Source organism: Medicago truncatula, chromosome 5 (genome assembly GCF_003473485.1).
Source record: "Medicago truncatula cultivar Jemalong A17 chromosome 5, MtrunA17r5.0-ANR, whole genome shotgun sequence".
Lineage (NCBI taxonomy): Eukaryota > Viridiplantae > Streptophyta > Magnoliopsida > Fabales > Fabaceae > Medicago > Medicago truncatula.
Genome location: NC_053046.1, coordinates 13,165,799 through 13,181,197, shown reverse-complemented (window position 1 = coordinate 13,181,197; position 15,399 = coordinate 13,165,799). Strand labels below are relative to the sequence as shown.

The 15,399-nt window shown below is 33.4% G+C and overlaps 2 protein-coding genes across 2 annotated transcripts; both read left to right on the top strand.

Moving 5' to 3' along the window:
- The first annotated feature begins 686 nt into the window (after positions 1-686).
- Positions 687-5,756, top strand: LOC11405458 (serine hydroxymethyltransferase, mitochondrial). Its single transcript, XM_003612906.3, has 16 exons — positions 687-871; positions 1,011-1,061; positions 1,328-1,414; positions 1,943-2,064; positions 2,205-2,281; positions 2,559-2,683; positions 2,920-3,012; positions 3,126-3,218; positions 3,353-3,550; positions 3,717-3,821; positions 4,098-4,163; positions 4,275-4,352; positions 4,568-4,679; positions 4,765-4,875; positions 5,007-5,177; positions 5,501-5,756. The coding sequence occupies exons 1-15, from the start codon at positions 782-784 to the stop codon at positions 5,153-5,155; spliced, it is 1,557 nt and encodes a 518-aa protein (XP_003612954.1). The 5' UTR covers positions 687-781; the 3' UTR covers positions 5,156-5,177; positions 5,501-5,756.
- A 1,039-nt stretch (positions 5,757-6,795) lies between these two features.
- LOC11405457 (probable cytosolic oligopeptidase A) lies at positions 6,796-14,693 on the top strand. Its single transcript, XM_003612905.4, has 17 exons — positions 6,796-7,194; positions 7,590-7,757; positions 8,211-8,334; positions 8,645-8,721; positions 9,271-9,414; positions 9,496-9,726; positions 9,789-9,879; positions 10,245-10,366; positions 10,998-11,105; positions 11,194-11,439; positions 12,457-12,602; positions 12,732-12,849; positions 13,361-13,520; positions 13,839-13,870; positions 13,970-14,035; positions 14,232-14,303; positions 14,500-14,693. Exons 1-17 carry the CDS (start codon positions 6,814-6,816, stop codon positions 14,572-14,574), a joined length of 2,361 nt encoding a protein of 786 aa, XP_003612953.2. The 5' UTR covers positions 6,796-6,813; the 3' UTR covers positions 14,575-14,693.
- The last annotated feature ends 706 nt before the right edge of the window (positions 14,694-15,399 follow it).

Genomic DNA, 15,399 nt, shown 5'->3' with positions numbered 1-15,399 from the left:
CTCTCATGAAGATTTGTTATATGAGAATAAAAGAGTTATTAACAAATAAAATTTAGATTAATTAAAGAGTAATTTTTGTAAGAACAAATCATATGATAACTGCAAAGATATTTGATATATTGGAGCACGAGTTTAAACCTGTAATTCTCTACTCCTTAACACTTAATCTATGTGAGTTTAGTAGCGGTGTTCTTTCGACTCAAGAGCGCTTAGCTTAGATGAGATGACACGAATCTCTTATAGCTTAATCAAGGTTCTGACTTCGAATCCAAATTTAGGCATGCAACATCGTTACAAGACTTAATTGATTAGTCTTCGCAGTTGCACTCGAAAGGATACCTGTTTTACACGGAAAAAAAAGCATGTTCTTTCCATAGATTATATAATTCTTGTCTCACAAATCACAATGCAATTCTATATATATATATATATATATATATATATATATATATATATATATATATATATATTTTTTTTTTGACAAAAATCAATTATATATAATTATCGTCATATATATACTTCTCAAATAATATAATGAACACATGTATACGACAATATTGTAACATTTATATTATATCCCTTGTTTTACCTAAATTATTATTTTATTGACTCCAATATTTTTTATTATTTCATAAAAAGAACAAAAGTTATTATTATTTATTGAAGTGGATCATCACCATCCACCAAATCATAGATTTTATTGAACAAAATAAAAAGGAGCAAAAGTATAATTCAAGAATCACACAAAGTGTGCTATCCATCTATCTATCTCATCTCTGAGATGGCAATGGCAATGGCTCTTCGTAGGCTTTCTTCTTCCATCAACAAATCTTCACGTCCTCTCTTCAGTGCTTCTTCTGTTTACTACAAGGTTAGTAGCTTCTTCACTTTTCATCACTCTTCTTTTCAATATTCAATCAAATTCATACGTACATGCGCGCGCGCGCACGCACACACATATATATATTCTCACTATTTCCATTAATAACATATCTCTTTTTTAAATGTAGTCATCTTTGCCTGATGAAGCTGTGTATGATAAAGAGAATTCACGTGTTTCGGTATGTTGATTATTTTATAATTTATGATAATATATCAATGACTACGTACATGTTTGGAATCACGGTGAGTTTGACAAAATCGCGGTAACACATGATTTTGTTGAAACTTCAAACTGGGACATATTATGGTTATGCCAAACTTACCATTAATCCAAAAGATGCACCGGATATTAATATGTTTCATGTTAGAAAAGAGACTTTTGGATTTGATTGTTATGATTGTGAAGGTTTTTGATTAGATTTGAAATATGTTATTACTTTTGCAGTGGCCAAAGCAATTGAATTCTTCACTTGAGGAAATTGACCCTGAAATTGCTGATATTATTGAGCTTGAGAAAGCTAGACAATGGAAGGTATATAAGATTTTTAGTTTTATTATCTTACTGTGTTATTTTCTTGTATCTTTGCTTGTAAAACATGTAATATTTGTTGAATATGGCTCATATTCACTGATAAGTAAGTGGGTAGAGGCTCGAGTTTAGCTTGCCTCCCACAGTATGGTTTAGAGATAATCTTGTAATCTGGACCATACTATTAAATAACAGATTTGTATTTTTAATCTTAAGCATTGCATAATAGAAAAATTAAAACAGTCACTCTGCTATCAGAGACGTAGACACTATTGGTCAAACCCCGTCATCAATCTTTTGCATCTTGTGTGTGTTTGCTTATCTGTTTTCTTTAGAACCGGGTTTGTTGTTATAACAATATTGAGCTACAAAAGAATTCTCCAACTGTTTGATTGTGTGTTAAAATATTTGGTATAGTTGTGTTGTGAAGAAGCATGATGTACTATACTAAATTTCTCATCTTAAGGATTTTTTTTAAAATTTTGCATTCTATCTTAAAGAGAACTTGGTTGTTTTATTATTTTGGTGAAGGGGCTGGAACTGATTCCATCAGAAAACTTCACTTCTTTATCTGTTATGCAAGCTGTTGGCTCTATCATGACAAACAAATACAGTGAAGGTTATCCCGGAGCAAGATATTACGGAGGAAATGAGTATGTCAGTTTATAACTTGTTGTGTGTTCTTGTCTTGAATAATTTCAGGAAGCTACTGAGTAGAGTAATCATTTTGGATTTTACCTTTTAAGTACCAAATTGGATCCAATTCAAAGACTGCACATCTTTCTTATTTCAGGTATATTGACATGGCAGAAACACTATGCCAAAAGCGTGCCTTGGAAGCATTTCGGTTGGATCCAGCTAAATGGGGAGGTAAGAACACAAGACAATAGTTTCTTTGTTGGTTAGTTCTTAGCAATGCGTATACAAGATTAATATCGCTTGTTTGGGCTAAACTTGAGCTCTTTTATGATATTACTTTTTCAAGAAACTAAAATCAGCAAAGAGCACGCTAAGGTTTGAAATCTGCACTTGGCCGCTTTGCTTGTTAAAATTTGAAATAATATCTCATGAGCTTTTCTGAAAGTGAATAGATGTTTTAATATGTTAGAATGGAAGTTTTCTCATCTTTGTTACCCCTGATTTGCAGTGAACGTGCAGCCTTTGTCTGGTTCACCTTCAAATTTTCATGTTTACACTGCATTGTTGAAACCTCATGACAGAATCATGGCACTTGATCTCCCTCATGGAGGACATCTTTCTCATGGTTACCAGGTATTATCAACTATCATCTTTCATTTCCTGTTATAGTGAAATCTACAATCAACGTATGGATTGGCTTATGGTCATGAATTCTTGACTTGTTTCTGAGAATATCTTTTGCTAATAGCTCACAGTACTTTAATGAAATATTGAATTTTTATGCATTTATATAGTCATGAATTCTGTCTTGATTGATTTGTACTTTCTTTTGAAATTAAAAATTATTAGTTATTATCTTCACTATGCAGACCGACACCAAAAAGATATCTGCAGTCTCTATATTTTTTGAGACAATGCCATATAGATTGGATGAAAGCACAGGATACATTGATTATGACCAGGTTTGTTTGCAGTTTCTTTTGGAAATAATGCTCATTTCTAAGTTAGGTTTCTGAACACAATTAGCTTCATCATACTCAATGCTTTTATTTAATTAAACAACTTTAAAATGCAGCTAGAGAAATCTGCTACCCTCTTCAGGCCAAAACTAATTGTTGCCGGTGCTAGTGCCTATGCACGTCTGTATGATTATGCACGCATTCGCAAGGTAACACATTCACAAGGGCTACCGTGATTTTCTAAATATAAATTGATCCTTCTTATAATCTGTTGTTTTTAATTTGAGCGGTTATCTGAAACACCCTAAGTTGAACTCATGAAACATATTGCAACTTACAACAGGTGTGCGATAAACAAAAAGCTGTGATGTTAGCAGATATGGCACATATCAGTGGACTGGTTGCAGCTGGTGTTATCCCTTCACCTTTTGATTATGCAGATGTAGTGACTACCACAACTCACAAGTCACTTCGTGGACCACGTGGAGCTATGATCTTTTTCCGGAAGGGATTAAAAGAAGTCAACAAACAAGGAAAAGAGGTACAGCCCTGAAGGCCTGAACAAAATTCATTTTTTATGCATTGCTGTATTCTGATGCATGTCTTGTTTACATTATTTTATCAAGTTGTTCTATTCCGTAGAAATAGTTATGTAAGTTCATGACATTTTCCAAAAAGAGATACTAATTCTTCTTACTTATTTGAAGGTGTTCTATGACTATGAGGATAAAATCAATCAAGCTGTCTTCCCTGGACTGCAAGGTGGTCCTCACAACCATACCATCACTGGTTTAGCCGTTGCATTGAAACAGGTAAATAAATTGAAAAAATGATGATGACCGTCATTTTACTTTTGTTTTAATTGCGCCGCTGTCTACGTTATTTCTTGATATTGAGGTTTTTATATTGATTATTGCAGCAGACACTAAAATGGATATGAATTCATCTTTCTTCATTTTATATTTTTAGCTTGACAAGAGGTTTTTCAGAGGGATTTATTTGAAGAGTGGCCATGTTTTTGAGTGATACCAGTGATACCGACTGAGAGTGTGTGATAATATCTTTTGTTTTTCCTTTTGTGGATTCAGGCTACAACTCCAGAGTATAAAGCATACCAAGAGCAGGTTCTCAGCAATTGCGCAAAATTTGCACAGGTACATTAGATACGAGAACAATGTTAGTCAACACAACATAAGGGCTGGTCTCCTTGTTTGACCAGAGATTGATTACTCATTTTGTATTAAATAACATTAAATATGTTGCAGGCTTTGAGTGAGAAAGGCTATGAGCTTGTTTCTGGTGGGACTGAGAATCATCTAGTTTTGGTGAATCTTAAGAACAAGGTAACCTGAAAACTTCTTTGACTTTTCATATAAGCATGGTGAAGCCTACTGATTTATACAATAATAACATTCAGTTCTAAATATTTGTTTATTAGTTAGTCATAAAGCCAACGTGAAATAACTAATTATCAATATTATTTAGTTTGAGAGAATTTTGTTAACAAATATATTATGCCAGATCCATAAAAAGTGCTGTTTCAAAAATCTTTGTTCAGGGTATTGATGGCTCCAGAGTTGAGAAGGTGTTGGAAGCAGTACATATTGCAGCTAATAAAAACACTGTTCCAGGAGATGTGTCTGCTATGGTTCCTGGTGGTATCAGGATGGGTATGTTCTCTTCATATAATCATATCTTACATTTTGATTTTTCCTTGTTCAACTACTTGATCTTGATAACTCTTGTGGATTTCAGGAACTCCTGCTCTTACTTCAAGGGGATTTGTTGAGGAGGATTTCGTTAAGGTAGCAGAGTATTTTGATGCATCCGTGAATTTGGCTTTGAAGATCAAGGCAGAGAGCAAAGGTTCATAAATTTTTTATACCCTTGTTTTGTGTTTGTTATATCTAGTCTAGACACTGCTGTTATTAGCTGTATGTGGTTTCTTGGTGCTTAAGGAAACTAACATGTTGTGACCAATGAACTTTCATAATTAGGAACAAAATTAAAGGACTTCGTAGAAACATTGCAGTCATCCTCCTACGTGCAGTCAGAGATCTCCAAACTTCGTCATGATGTTGAGGAGTTTGCAAAACAATTTCCAACCATTGGTTTTGAAAAATCAAGCATGAAGTACAACAAATAAGAAAAATGAAAGTTTCCATCAGGTATACATTTATGCCAATGACATCTTGTCTTTTTTAACACCGTTGTTAATCTATTATGTTGATGAATAATGCATACTAATTCCTCAATTGTGTTGTACTATCTGTGTTTTGTAAACATCAATATAATGAAGAGAATAATACAAAGAGAACATGATACTAGTAATCTGTTAACCTTTCGTGGAAGTTCTGAAAATTTTGATCATCGATCTGATTTTGAATCTGTTTTTCATTTCCATTACCAAAAAGCTTTTGAAACTTCTGAGTCTAAGATCAAATTCTTCCACTGGATTATTCTCTGACGTATTATGTTTGCTATGTGGCAGTGGTGGTAAAGATTATGGTCAAGCAGTCCATTGTGATCAGTTTTTCTGATTAATGGAAGAGGAGGATTATATATAGCAGATGAAAAGCATTAGGCTGGAGCTTTCTTATGTCTGAAACTAGAAAAACTTGATCAGATATCTTCTTGCAATGTATAGCTACATCTATTTATAATCTGTTAAATGTGAATTGCAACTCACAAGCTTTTAAGTGCTCATATCAATGTTTTCAAATTTCATTTGGGCCCTGTTTGGATAAGCAACTTACTTGTTCAGTTATAGCATAAATGATTATCATATAAGTGCTTGTGTATAAGCAAGCTACTTGAATAACAAAAAATAAAATAAAGTGAAACTGTTTTGTTTTGATATAAACTATTTTCACATGCTATCATGAAGAGCTTATAAAATAAGCTGAAAACAGCTTATGAATATGGCATAAGCTGTTTCCATAAACTCTTCCAAACAGTCTCGCAAGTGTTATGTCAGTAAAGAAACTTTTATAAACTAATCCAAACAGTTAGTTCCTTGATGTCAAAAGACATTGATAACATACTACAACATTACATTTGTTGTTTTTTTTTTTTGAAGAAGGTGGTTTACTTATATAGTTTGTAAATATTGTTTCAATAACAATGTGAAATCCCAAGCCAACACATTAAATGATGATTTTTCTTTTGAATATACTTTGTAACTAAACAGAATTTAAAATATTCAACATAGCAATATGCAAATGCAACTAAAGCAGTCCAAAATGCAACCTTAAAACGGATCGGACAAGCCAGATTGCACAAATTAGATTTTTTTACACTATCAACAAGTTACAATCATCGAGTAGTTATCGTTAAAGTAAAATGTTATTAATTATCTACCGATTATGATGAATTAGTCATAAAAAGTTATTATACCAACCATCTATATGAATTAAGGCACTGTTTGGCGAGACACAATTTTGATCTTATAGCTTATAAACTTATGACTAAAATAGACTTGTTTGGTAACAATCATTTTCTCACAAGCTTATAATTTACTTTTACTAATTTATAATTTACAACATTTTTCTTATAAGCTAATTCAAGTAGCTTATAGTTTATCACTTTTTCTCGAAATCGATCAGTCATAAGCTATCAACTATTTTATAAGTTATTATCTATAAACTCATGTGTTGTAAACTAACTTATCATACTATGTCCACTATTTTTTTACCAAACTGAACCTAAAATTTACCTTATAAAATAATCTTGGGTAACAATGTATTTAACAAGTGATTCCCAAAAAAGAGCTTATTATAGAGATAGAACAACACATTTCAAAAAATGAGACACGAAGCACTTATTGGACTCCTTCTTATATCAAACATGCTCATGGCAACACGCCTCACACTCACATTCTCACTCTCTCGCTCTTCTCGTTCTCGTATTCACCCTCTTCTTAAACGCACTTCTTGTTCCTTTTTCAACCCTAAACATTCTCATAAATCCCTTCCTTGTCCCCTTTGGTCTTCTTCCTTTTCCTTTTGCATTGATTCACTTCACAAGTCTACTTCACCTTCGTTTACTTGTTCGGCTTCTTCCATGGCTGCTTCTGCTCTTGATGTTGAAGCTAATCCTCTTCTGAAGGAGTTTGTTTTTCCTCCTTTTGATGTTGTTGAAGCGAAGCATGTGAGACCGGGAATTCGTGCTCTTCTTGAGAAATTGGTACGAAGGTTAAAACTTTTGGATCGTTTATTGGGTTTTGATTAATGGGTTTTGATTGGTTTTGTGTTTTGGTTTGTGGGTATTGCTTGATTTTGTGTTTTGATTAGTGGGTCTTGATCTGTGAAGCACTAACACTAACACTGACATGTCGACACCAGTATTTGTTTAAGAAAATGACATAATTGACAGAAATCACCAGTGTTTCGTGTTTTTCGTGTTAGTGTCGTGTGTCGGACACTGGACATGCATTCAATCAAAAGTGTCAAGTGTTGCATAGGTGTTGATTGATTTTGTGTTTTGATTAATGGGTCTTGATTGGTTTTGTATTTAGCTTGATTGGTGTTGATTGATTTTGTGTTTTGACTAATGGGGTGTTGATTGGTTGTGTTTTGTAGGAACGTGATTTGGAGGAGCTTGAACGGAGTGTGGAACCTTCGTGGCCTAAGTTGGTAGAACCTTTGGAGAAGATTGTGGATAGGTTGGCTGTTGTTTGGGGGATGGTTAATCATCTCAAAGCTGTTAAGGATAATTCTGAGCTCCGTTCAGCAATTGAGGATGTGCAGGTACTTTTGGTTTTTGTTTTGGAGTTGTTGTTATGTGTAATTGTGCATTTCTCGGCCTTGCTTTGTTGATGGGAGTGTTATATTTTTTGTATTAATATAATGATTGGTTGTGCTTTGGGTTGTAGGGCAATACTTATGTGAATTGCATGTTATCAAATAGGGATGTTATATCGTTGTAGTGTAGCAGGATTTTAACAAACCACTATTGTTTCATGATACACAATTTAGTACAAGTAATGTTGTAGCGGAATTTGAACAAACTGTTACTTTTTGCAAGCTGTAAACAACACTAATGATTTGGTTTATTGGCCTCAATTTTAGCATATGATGACTATCTGAGCCGTAATTGTAACACATTATTATGTTGTTTTGCTCCCTTGTTTAAAATATTTTCATGGGTGGTCATCCATGTATTTCTCGCATGAATTGTGATTGGTGTAATTTTGTTTGCAGGCAGAAAAAGTTAAATTTCAGCTTAGACTAGGTCAAAGCAAGCCTCTCTATAATGCGTTCAAAGCGATTCAAGACTCTCCTGATTGGAAGACACTTAGTGATGCTCGCAAACGAATTGTTGAAAGTAAGTTACAAAATGTCTTACTGTTTATGCTGTTCTCGTGATATAGTATTCTTTTGGTTTTTGCATGTTATTTCTCCTGTATCAACAGTTCCACTCTTTTATTAAATTTCCGCTTCATTGTCAGAAATGTTTTGTGTGTTCCACTTGTTGATATTTAACTGGTAATATAGGTGCAACTTTACATAAACTCATGGCCCAATAACAGTGTTCTTTCACTTACCTTCCACTTGTTCTTAGAGTAATTCATCGTCTGTGGCTTGTCATTTTCCATTGTAACTGTAACAATTGTATGTATACTGTACCTTTGCAGACCAAATAAAGGAGGCAGTTCTTAATGGTGTTTCTCTTGAAGATGATAAAAGAGAACAGTTTAACAAAATTGAACAGGTGCGCTATTTTTACAACTGAAAACAAATGGGGTATGTGGCTATTAATATGTGAGCTATTTAATTCCCATTTTCTCACCATTTAGGGTGATTATGTACTAGACTTTGGCTATATCCTATATCTATTTATGGAAGCAACTGAGCATATCATGTTCTCAGGCTAGGGTGAAATTGAGACCATGAGTTTGTAATTTTACATATTTTGAATTTTTAAATGTTGCTTACAAATAAATTGGACAAGCAACATGAACTGGTAATTTGGTCGAATTCTGTTGAAATAGAGATTTTAAAAAATCCCAAAGGAACCACATGCAACACAGCCTGAAATTCCAATTTCATTGGCAGTATATGTCAGCGAGGAATTTTTCTTCGAATGCAAAATCCTAGTTAAACCAAATGTAGTGACAAGATTTTGGTTTAATGATTCCACACTTACCAATGTGCTCAAATTCTGAAGCAAAGTGACTGTACATCATATCTAACTAAAATTCAAGTGATGATGCTTTCTTATAGTTATGTGTGTGTAATACTGTCATGATTTAATCCATAGGAGCTGGAAAGGTTATCAGAAAAATTTGGGGAGAACGTTCTGGACGCAACCAAAAAGTTTGAAAAGCTCATTACAGATAAGAAGGAGATTGAAGGATTACCTGCTACTGCTCTTGGGTTGGCTGCACAAAGCGCAGTATCCAAGGTATGTCATGTTATGTTATTATTCTCAAGTTGTAACAATCAGTTATCTTTGAGTTCTGATTACTTGATGGAAAAAATGCAGGGGCATGAAAATGCCACCGCTGAGAATGGGCCATGGGTAATCACATTGGATGCTCCAAGTTATATTGCAGTCATGCAACATGCTCGCAACCGTTCTTTGCGTGAGGAAGTCTACCGTGCATATTTAACTCGAGCATCGAGTGGTGATTTGGATAATACTAAACTGATCGAGCAAATTTTGAAGCTGAGGTTGGAAAAGGCCAAGCTTCTCAACTACAATAACTATGCAGAGGTATGACCCTTTCATCATTAAGAACATAATTCTATGCAGGTTACTCATGCATTATCTTTCAGGTTAGCATGGCAACCAAGATGGCAACTGTTGATAAAGCAGAAGAACTTCTAGAGAAGCTTCGTAAAGCTTCCTGGGATGCTGCAGTACAAGGTAATGTATAAGATGTGTCAATTTCAGTGTTTGCTTCATGATTTAAATGGTACACAGTTTTTTCAATTAGTTACATGTATGGGGAAAGTGCATTTTGTGTGTGTGTGTATACATATATATATATAGAGAGAGAGAGAGAGAGATTTAACTCCTTATTGTCATTTACTATTCCAAAATAGCAAAAATAAATGTCTTTTTTTGTATGATTCCAAATTTCCAACATCTAATAAATCTGACGTATATCTTATATAGTTTTGTCTTGTGTGATTTTCTATTTTTTATTTTTTTGTGTACATACACACTGGTCCATCTTCCTCTAATGAGGCAATAACTTAGACATTCCATCTTATCTTTCTTCCTTGCAGATATGGAAGACCTTAAGAAATTTTCTAAAGACCAGGGTGCATTAGAAGCTGATGATTTGACACATTGGGACGTTAGCTTTTGGAGTGAGAGGCTTCGTGAATCAAAATATGACATTAATGAGGTTGCTCTCACACTCACTCACTTGAAAATTCACGTTGAAAAAACACTTTAAGAACGTAAGGTTTTAGATTTGACATTGTTTGTTAGTTAAGATGAGAAATAAATTAAGCATATCTGGAAGGATTAATTTCTATTCCACATAATTTAATATTTAATACATTGTTCATGTATAGAATAATTTGCACGCTCAATATTTTATACACCTCGAAGGTCTGTTTTGAAAAACTGTTATGTCAAGGCTTCTCTTCATATATAATTGTTTTCAATTTCATATTTGTAATTGCATATGATAAAGGATCTCATTCTTTGATCTCCATTATTTTGTTCCTGTATATGAATATTTTTGGCACTGGACTTTCCTTTTTCTCCAAATTTATTTAACTAATGGGATATCCATCTTAGTTAAAGGGAAAGATCCATAATTTTGTTCACTGTACTTTTATTCATGTCAAACACATATGAAAGTTCATCCCCCCCCCAGTTATAGTATATGGTTTTCTCATCCCGTTTGCTCCACTGACTAATTTACTAGCCAATACAAGATTTTATTACCTTTAACAGTGTTTTGGTCTTTCATTTGTAACTTTTAATCTGCCTTGGAAAGCTCATGCATCTGCTATTTTGTCTCATAGGAAGAACTGCGCCCATTTTTTTCTCTGCCAAATGTTATGGATGGACTCTTTGACCTTGCAAAAACACTTTTTGGCATTGAAATTGAGTCAGCTGACGGTCTAGCTCCGGTAATCAGACTCCCTTTTGTTCATCTGTGGTTCTTGCATTGCAGAGCATATATTTTGAACTGTCTGACAAATGATTATTGTTATTCAGGTTTGGAATAATGATGTCAAGTTCTTTTGTGTCAAAGATTCCTCAGGCAGTCCAGTTGCCTATTTTTATTTTGATCCCTACAGTCGTCCTTCTGAAAAAAGGCAAGGTGCATGGATGGATGAAGTTGTTGCTCGTAGTCGTGTACTGTCGCCTGATGGTAACTCATCAAGGTTGCCTGTGGCCCACATGGTGTGCAATCAAACACCTCCAGTTGGAAGCAAGCCAAGTTTAATGACATTCCGTGAGGTAACCCATATTTTACTCTATTTATTTATCTATTTTAACTTTTTAAGCTATAATTATTTTTGTGTAAGAAAAAAAGTTGTCTGGGCTCTGCTAATGGGAGCACTAGTTGCTTCTAGCATTATCTGGTCTTCGCATGATTACATATATTCGACCATGTGAAAGATAACTTAAATATGTTTCCCATTAGTGTCACTTTAATTAATAATAATTTTCCACTTCCCCAATTTTTTTTCTTTTAAAAAAAAAGGTGCTGAACTTAAATTTTTGGTCTAAATGCATGGATGATCTCTTAGTCTTGCTATATTTACAATTAGCTGTATTTTATGGCATAATTTATGTTGAAATTATGAGGTTTAGATAAACAGGAAGAATAAGGACTTTGAATATGATGGTGTAATATAATTGCTAATAACTTGATAAATGCTTAACCACCAAAAGGAAAAAGCAACGGAAGCTTAACCATCAAGAACCAAATCAAAGATGAAGCTTAACCACTCAATACATAAGCAAAATTATCAAAGCTTAACCATCAAGCTTAATCACCTGATGAAGGTGTGATATTATAAGATGCTTTGTTATATTCTAACTATTTGATATGAAATATTTCTTGCAAAGATTCTGAGTTCCTATGTTAAAGATTTAAACCTGAATGGTACATATCAAGATTAATAACAGTTTAAAATTCTATAATGTATCTTGATAACAGTGCAATAAAAAACTTTATTAAATTAATAAGTTTAATCAAGACTGTAGCTTGTTTTATCACTTGTTTTATATTTTAAGAAAGACTGTAGCTTTAGATTGGATTTCATTCTTGAAAATCCATGTTGGACTTGGATGGAACAGACAAATTTATATACTTTGTAAGTTCACCTGTGTTTCTTCCTGCTAAACCACTCTTTCATATTTGTTGTGTTGACTGAGACTGAGCTGCAGTTACTAAGTTGTTTCCTTACTAATCATTAAAAATTCAAAATGTTTAACAAACTATCTTTTTTGTCTTCTCCTTTTTCTCAGGTTGAGACTGTCTTCCATGAATTTGGCCACGCGCTTCAGCACATGCTTACTAGGGAAGATGAGGGTCTAGTTGCTGGTATTAGGGGAATAGAGTGGGATGCTGTTGAATTACCTTCTCAGTTTATGGAAAACTGGTGCTACCATAAGTAAGTAACAATATAAATCCATATAAAGTTTATGTCTGTCTTGAATGGATGGATGTTATTTTGATCCTTCCTTTTGTAAAATAACATATTTCTTAACATGAATATCATTTTTTTTTTTTGTTGATTTAGAAAGACTTTAATGGGCATTGCAAAACATTTTGAAACTGGGGAGACTCTCCCAGAAGAGGTATATCAGAAGCTTGTTGCCGCCAGAACTTTTCGTGCTGGCACTCAAAGTCTTCGACAGGTCAGTATGAATGAATTGGTTAACTGGACCTTTTCTATATTTTTATTTTAATTGAAAACTTGGATATTTTACTCTTGGCTCATGAATTTATGAATAGCATCTTATGGTTTTTTGTGTGCCTTCAAAACAGAAATATATACGTTTTTTACATGTTCCGGAATTCGTAATCTCATAACTACTCTTTTTTCTTGTGGCTTTTTAGTAATCTAAGCTTTCTGCATCAGTATTGGTACTTTTGGGTTTTCCAATCTTCTACATTTTTTACACCATTTTCTTTTGCTTTAAAACAGTGGATTTGCATTTTTTTTAATCTTGTTTGTCTTCACACCCTTTTTTCTATTATGTCTGTTTTTGAATGATAGAACAAACTGATTTTAGATGCTATTGATTCTTTTAAATATTAAGTCAAGTGTTTCTAGTGTCAAATGATGATTCAAACCTTTCTTTCTTGTGTTGTGTTACATATATGTTTCAAATAAATGACTTTCATTGTAATCTATATTGGTTGCAGATAAAATTTGCAACTGTCGATCTGGAACTTCATACAAAATATGTTCCTGGGGGACAAGAATCCATCTATGATGTTGATCGCAGGGTTTCCGAGAAAACTCAAGTGATTCCTCCATTGCCTGAAGACAGGTTCCTTTGCAGCTTCAGTCATATATTTGCAGGTTTGCTCTGCCTCCTATACCTCTTTGTTGATTACGCCCTCTGTTCCATTATACATGTTTTTTAAAGTTGTTTAGCACAAACCAAAAAATAACTTTGCTTAATAAGCATATTTCAAATATAACCTTACTTTTCATTCACTCATTAATGTAAGTGTAAAATAATTGATAAAGACAGGGTATAATTGACAGAAAATAGTTTATGGAAACGACCAATATATAAGAACGATATTTTCCTTAAAAACCGACAATTAGAGTATGCAATTATTATCTATGATGAAACTCATTTTATTTCATTTTTCTGGATTTTGCATTTGTTAGGTGGATATGCAGCTGGATACTATAGCTACAAGGTATATTTTGTATTGCTTTGATAATTATGGACATTTTGTTTCATATATTGAAAGTCTCTCATGGCATATAGTCTTATGGTGAATTTGTGTGTTATGCAGTGGGCTGAAGTGCTGTCTGCAGATGCTTTCTCTGCATTTGAGGATGCAGGTTTGGATAATAACAAGGTACTGTATTTGATTAAGAAAAACTGTTGATAAGGATTTTGCTTTTCTCTTCAGGGACATGTCTGTTTTTAATCTTCAAAATCCTCAATTTTTCGTAAAATATACAGCATAGCTAATCTCATATTGTCATCATTTTAGTCGTTGAATGAATGAGAATTGAAATCATTATTATAATTATATATTTACATTTACACAGGCTGTTATAGAAACGGGACACAAGTTCAGGGAAACCATTCTTGCTCTTGGAGGTGGCAAGCCACCACTCGAGGTGAGAATTGAGATGATACAATTACTCGGCAAAACTTATTTCATTTGTACTTCATTTGTTTTATGCAGTTGTTTGTTGATGAATATATAGTTCAAAATCTATCAGATATTTATGTTGGATAACTAGTAATTTTACCAAGTTGAAGTGTTGAACATGTAATATTATATATAATGCAATGTGGTTTTTTTTTATGCAGGTGTTTGTGCAATTCCGTGGGAGAGAACCAACACCAGATGCATTGCTCAGACACAATGGCCTAATTGCAGCTTAGGGATAGAGGATCATCCACAATTTTATTTTGAAAAAAAAAAAAAGCACTATAAATTATAATAATACATAATTGTGGTTGTTAAGGTTGTTACATATTAAATTTATGTAATTTTTTTGTTACATTTTTAAATTTATGTTTTTTCTGCAACATTATTTTTTTTGGGTTACAAAGCTAATCAACGAACAAAACAAAACAAAAGCCAGAAAAGAAGCCGAACTAATCTCTAAGAAAGAAAGTTCCTAAAACATTGTTCCTAAGAAGATTGATCAATTCTTCCGGAGGAGTAGCATGGATTAACAGGTTATTATTTGAGGAAGCTCCAAGTTTTCCTAAAAATTCTTCTGCACATTGGTTTCCTTCTCTAAACGTGTGCCAAATAGTGGCATTGCTTTGAAGAATCAATTCCTTTATGTTTTGAATTTACGCATCATAGATGTGGAACTTCATGATGTGATGAGGTTGATGCAAATGAGAGAATCATAGTAGCAAAGAAAGTCATCAATACCAGAATTCTTAGCCAATATCAACCCTTGGTAAATTGCATACAATTCGGCAAGCATAATAATAGAAGAATCTGTGATGGCACCGGATTATGTTTATTGTGAAAGTGAAAGCTACGTTGGAACAACTTTTTTGTGCCTTCCAAGTCTTCATATAATAGGTGACTTCCAATTATAACTTCATCATTATAAACCCACACATTCTACGTGGAATAGTCATTTAGGTCGACTATCATTGGATTGCAGAAAGTTCAGATATTGGAAGCAGATGGTCTCATTTTACGATAAAACATGCTTGTGTTACTGAATCTTACCTGCAAAATAT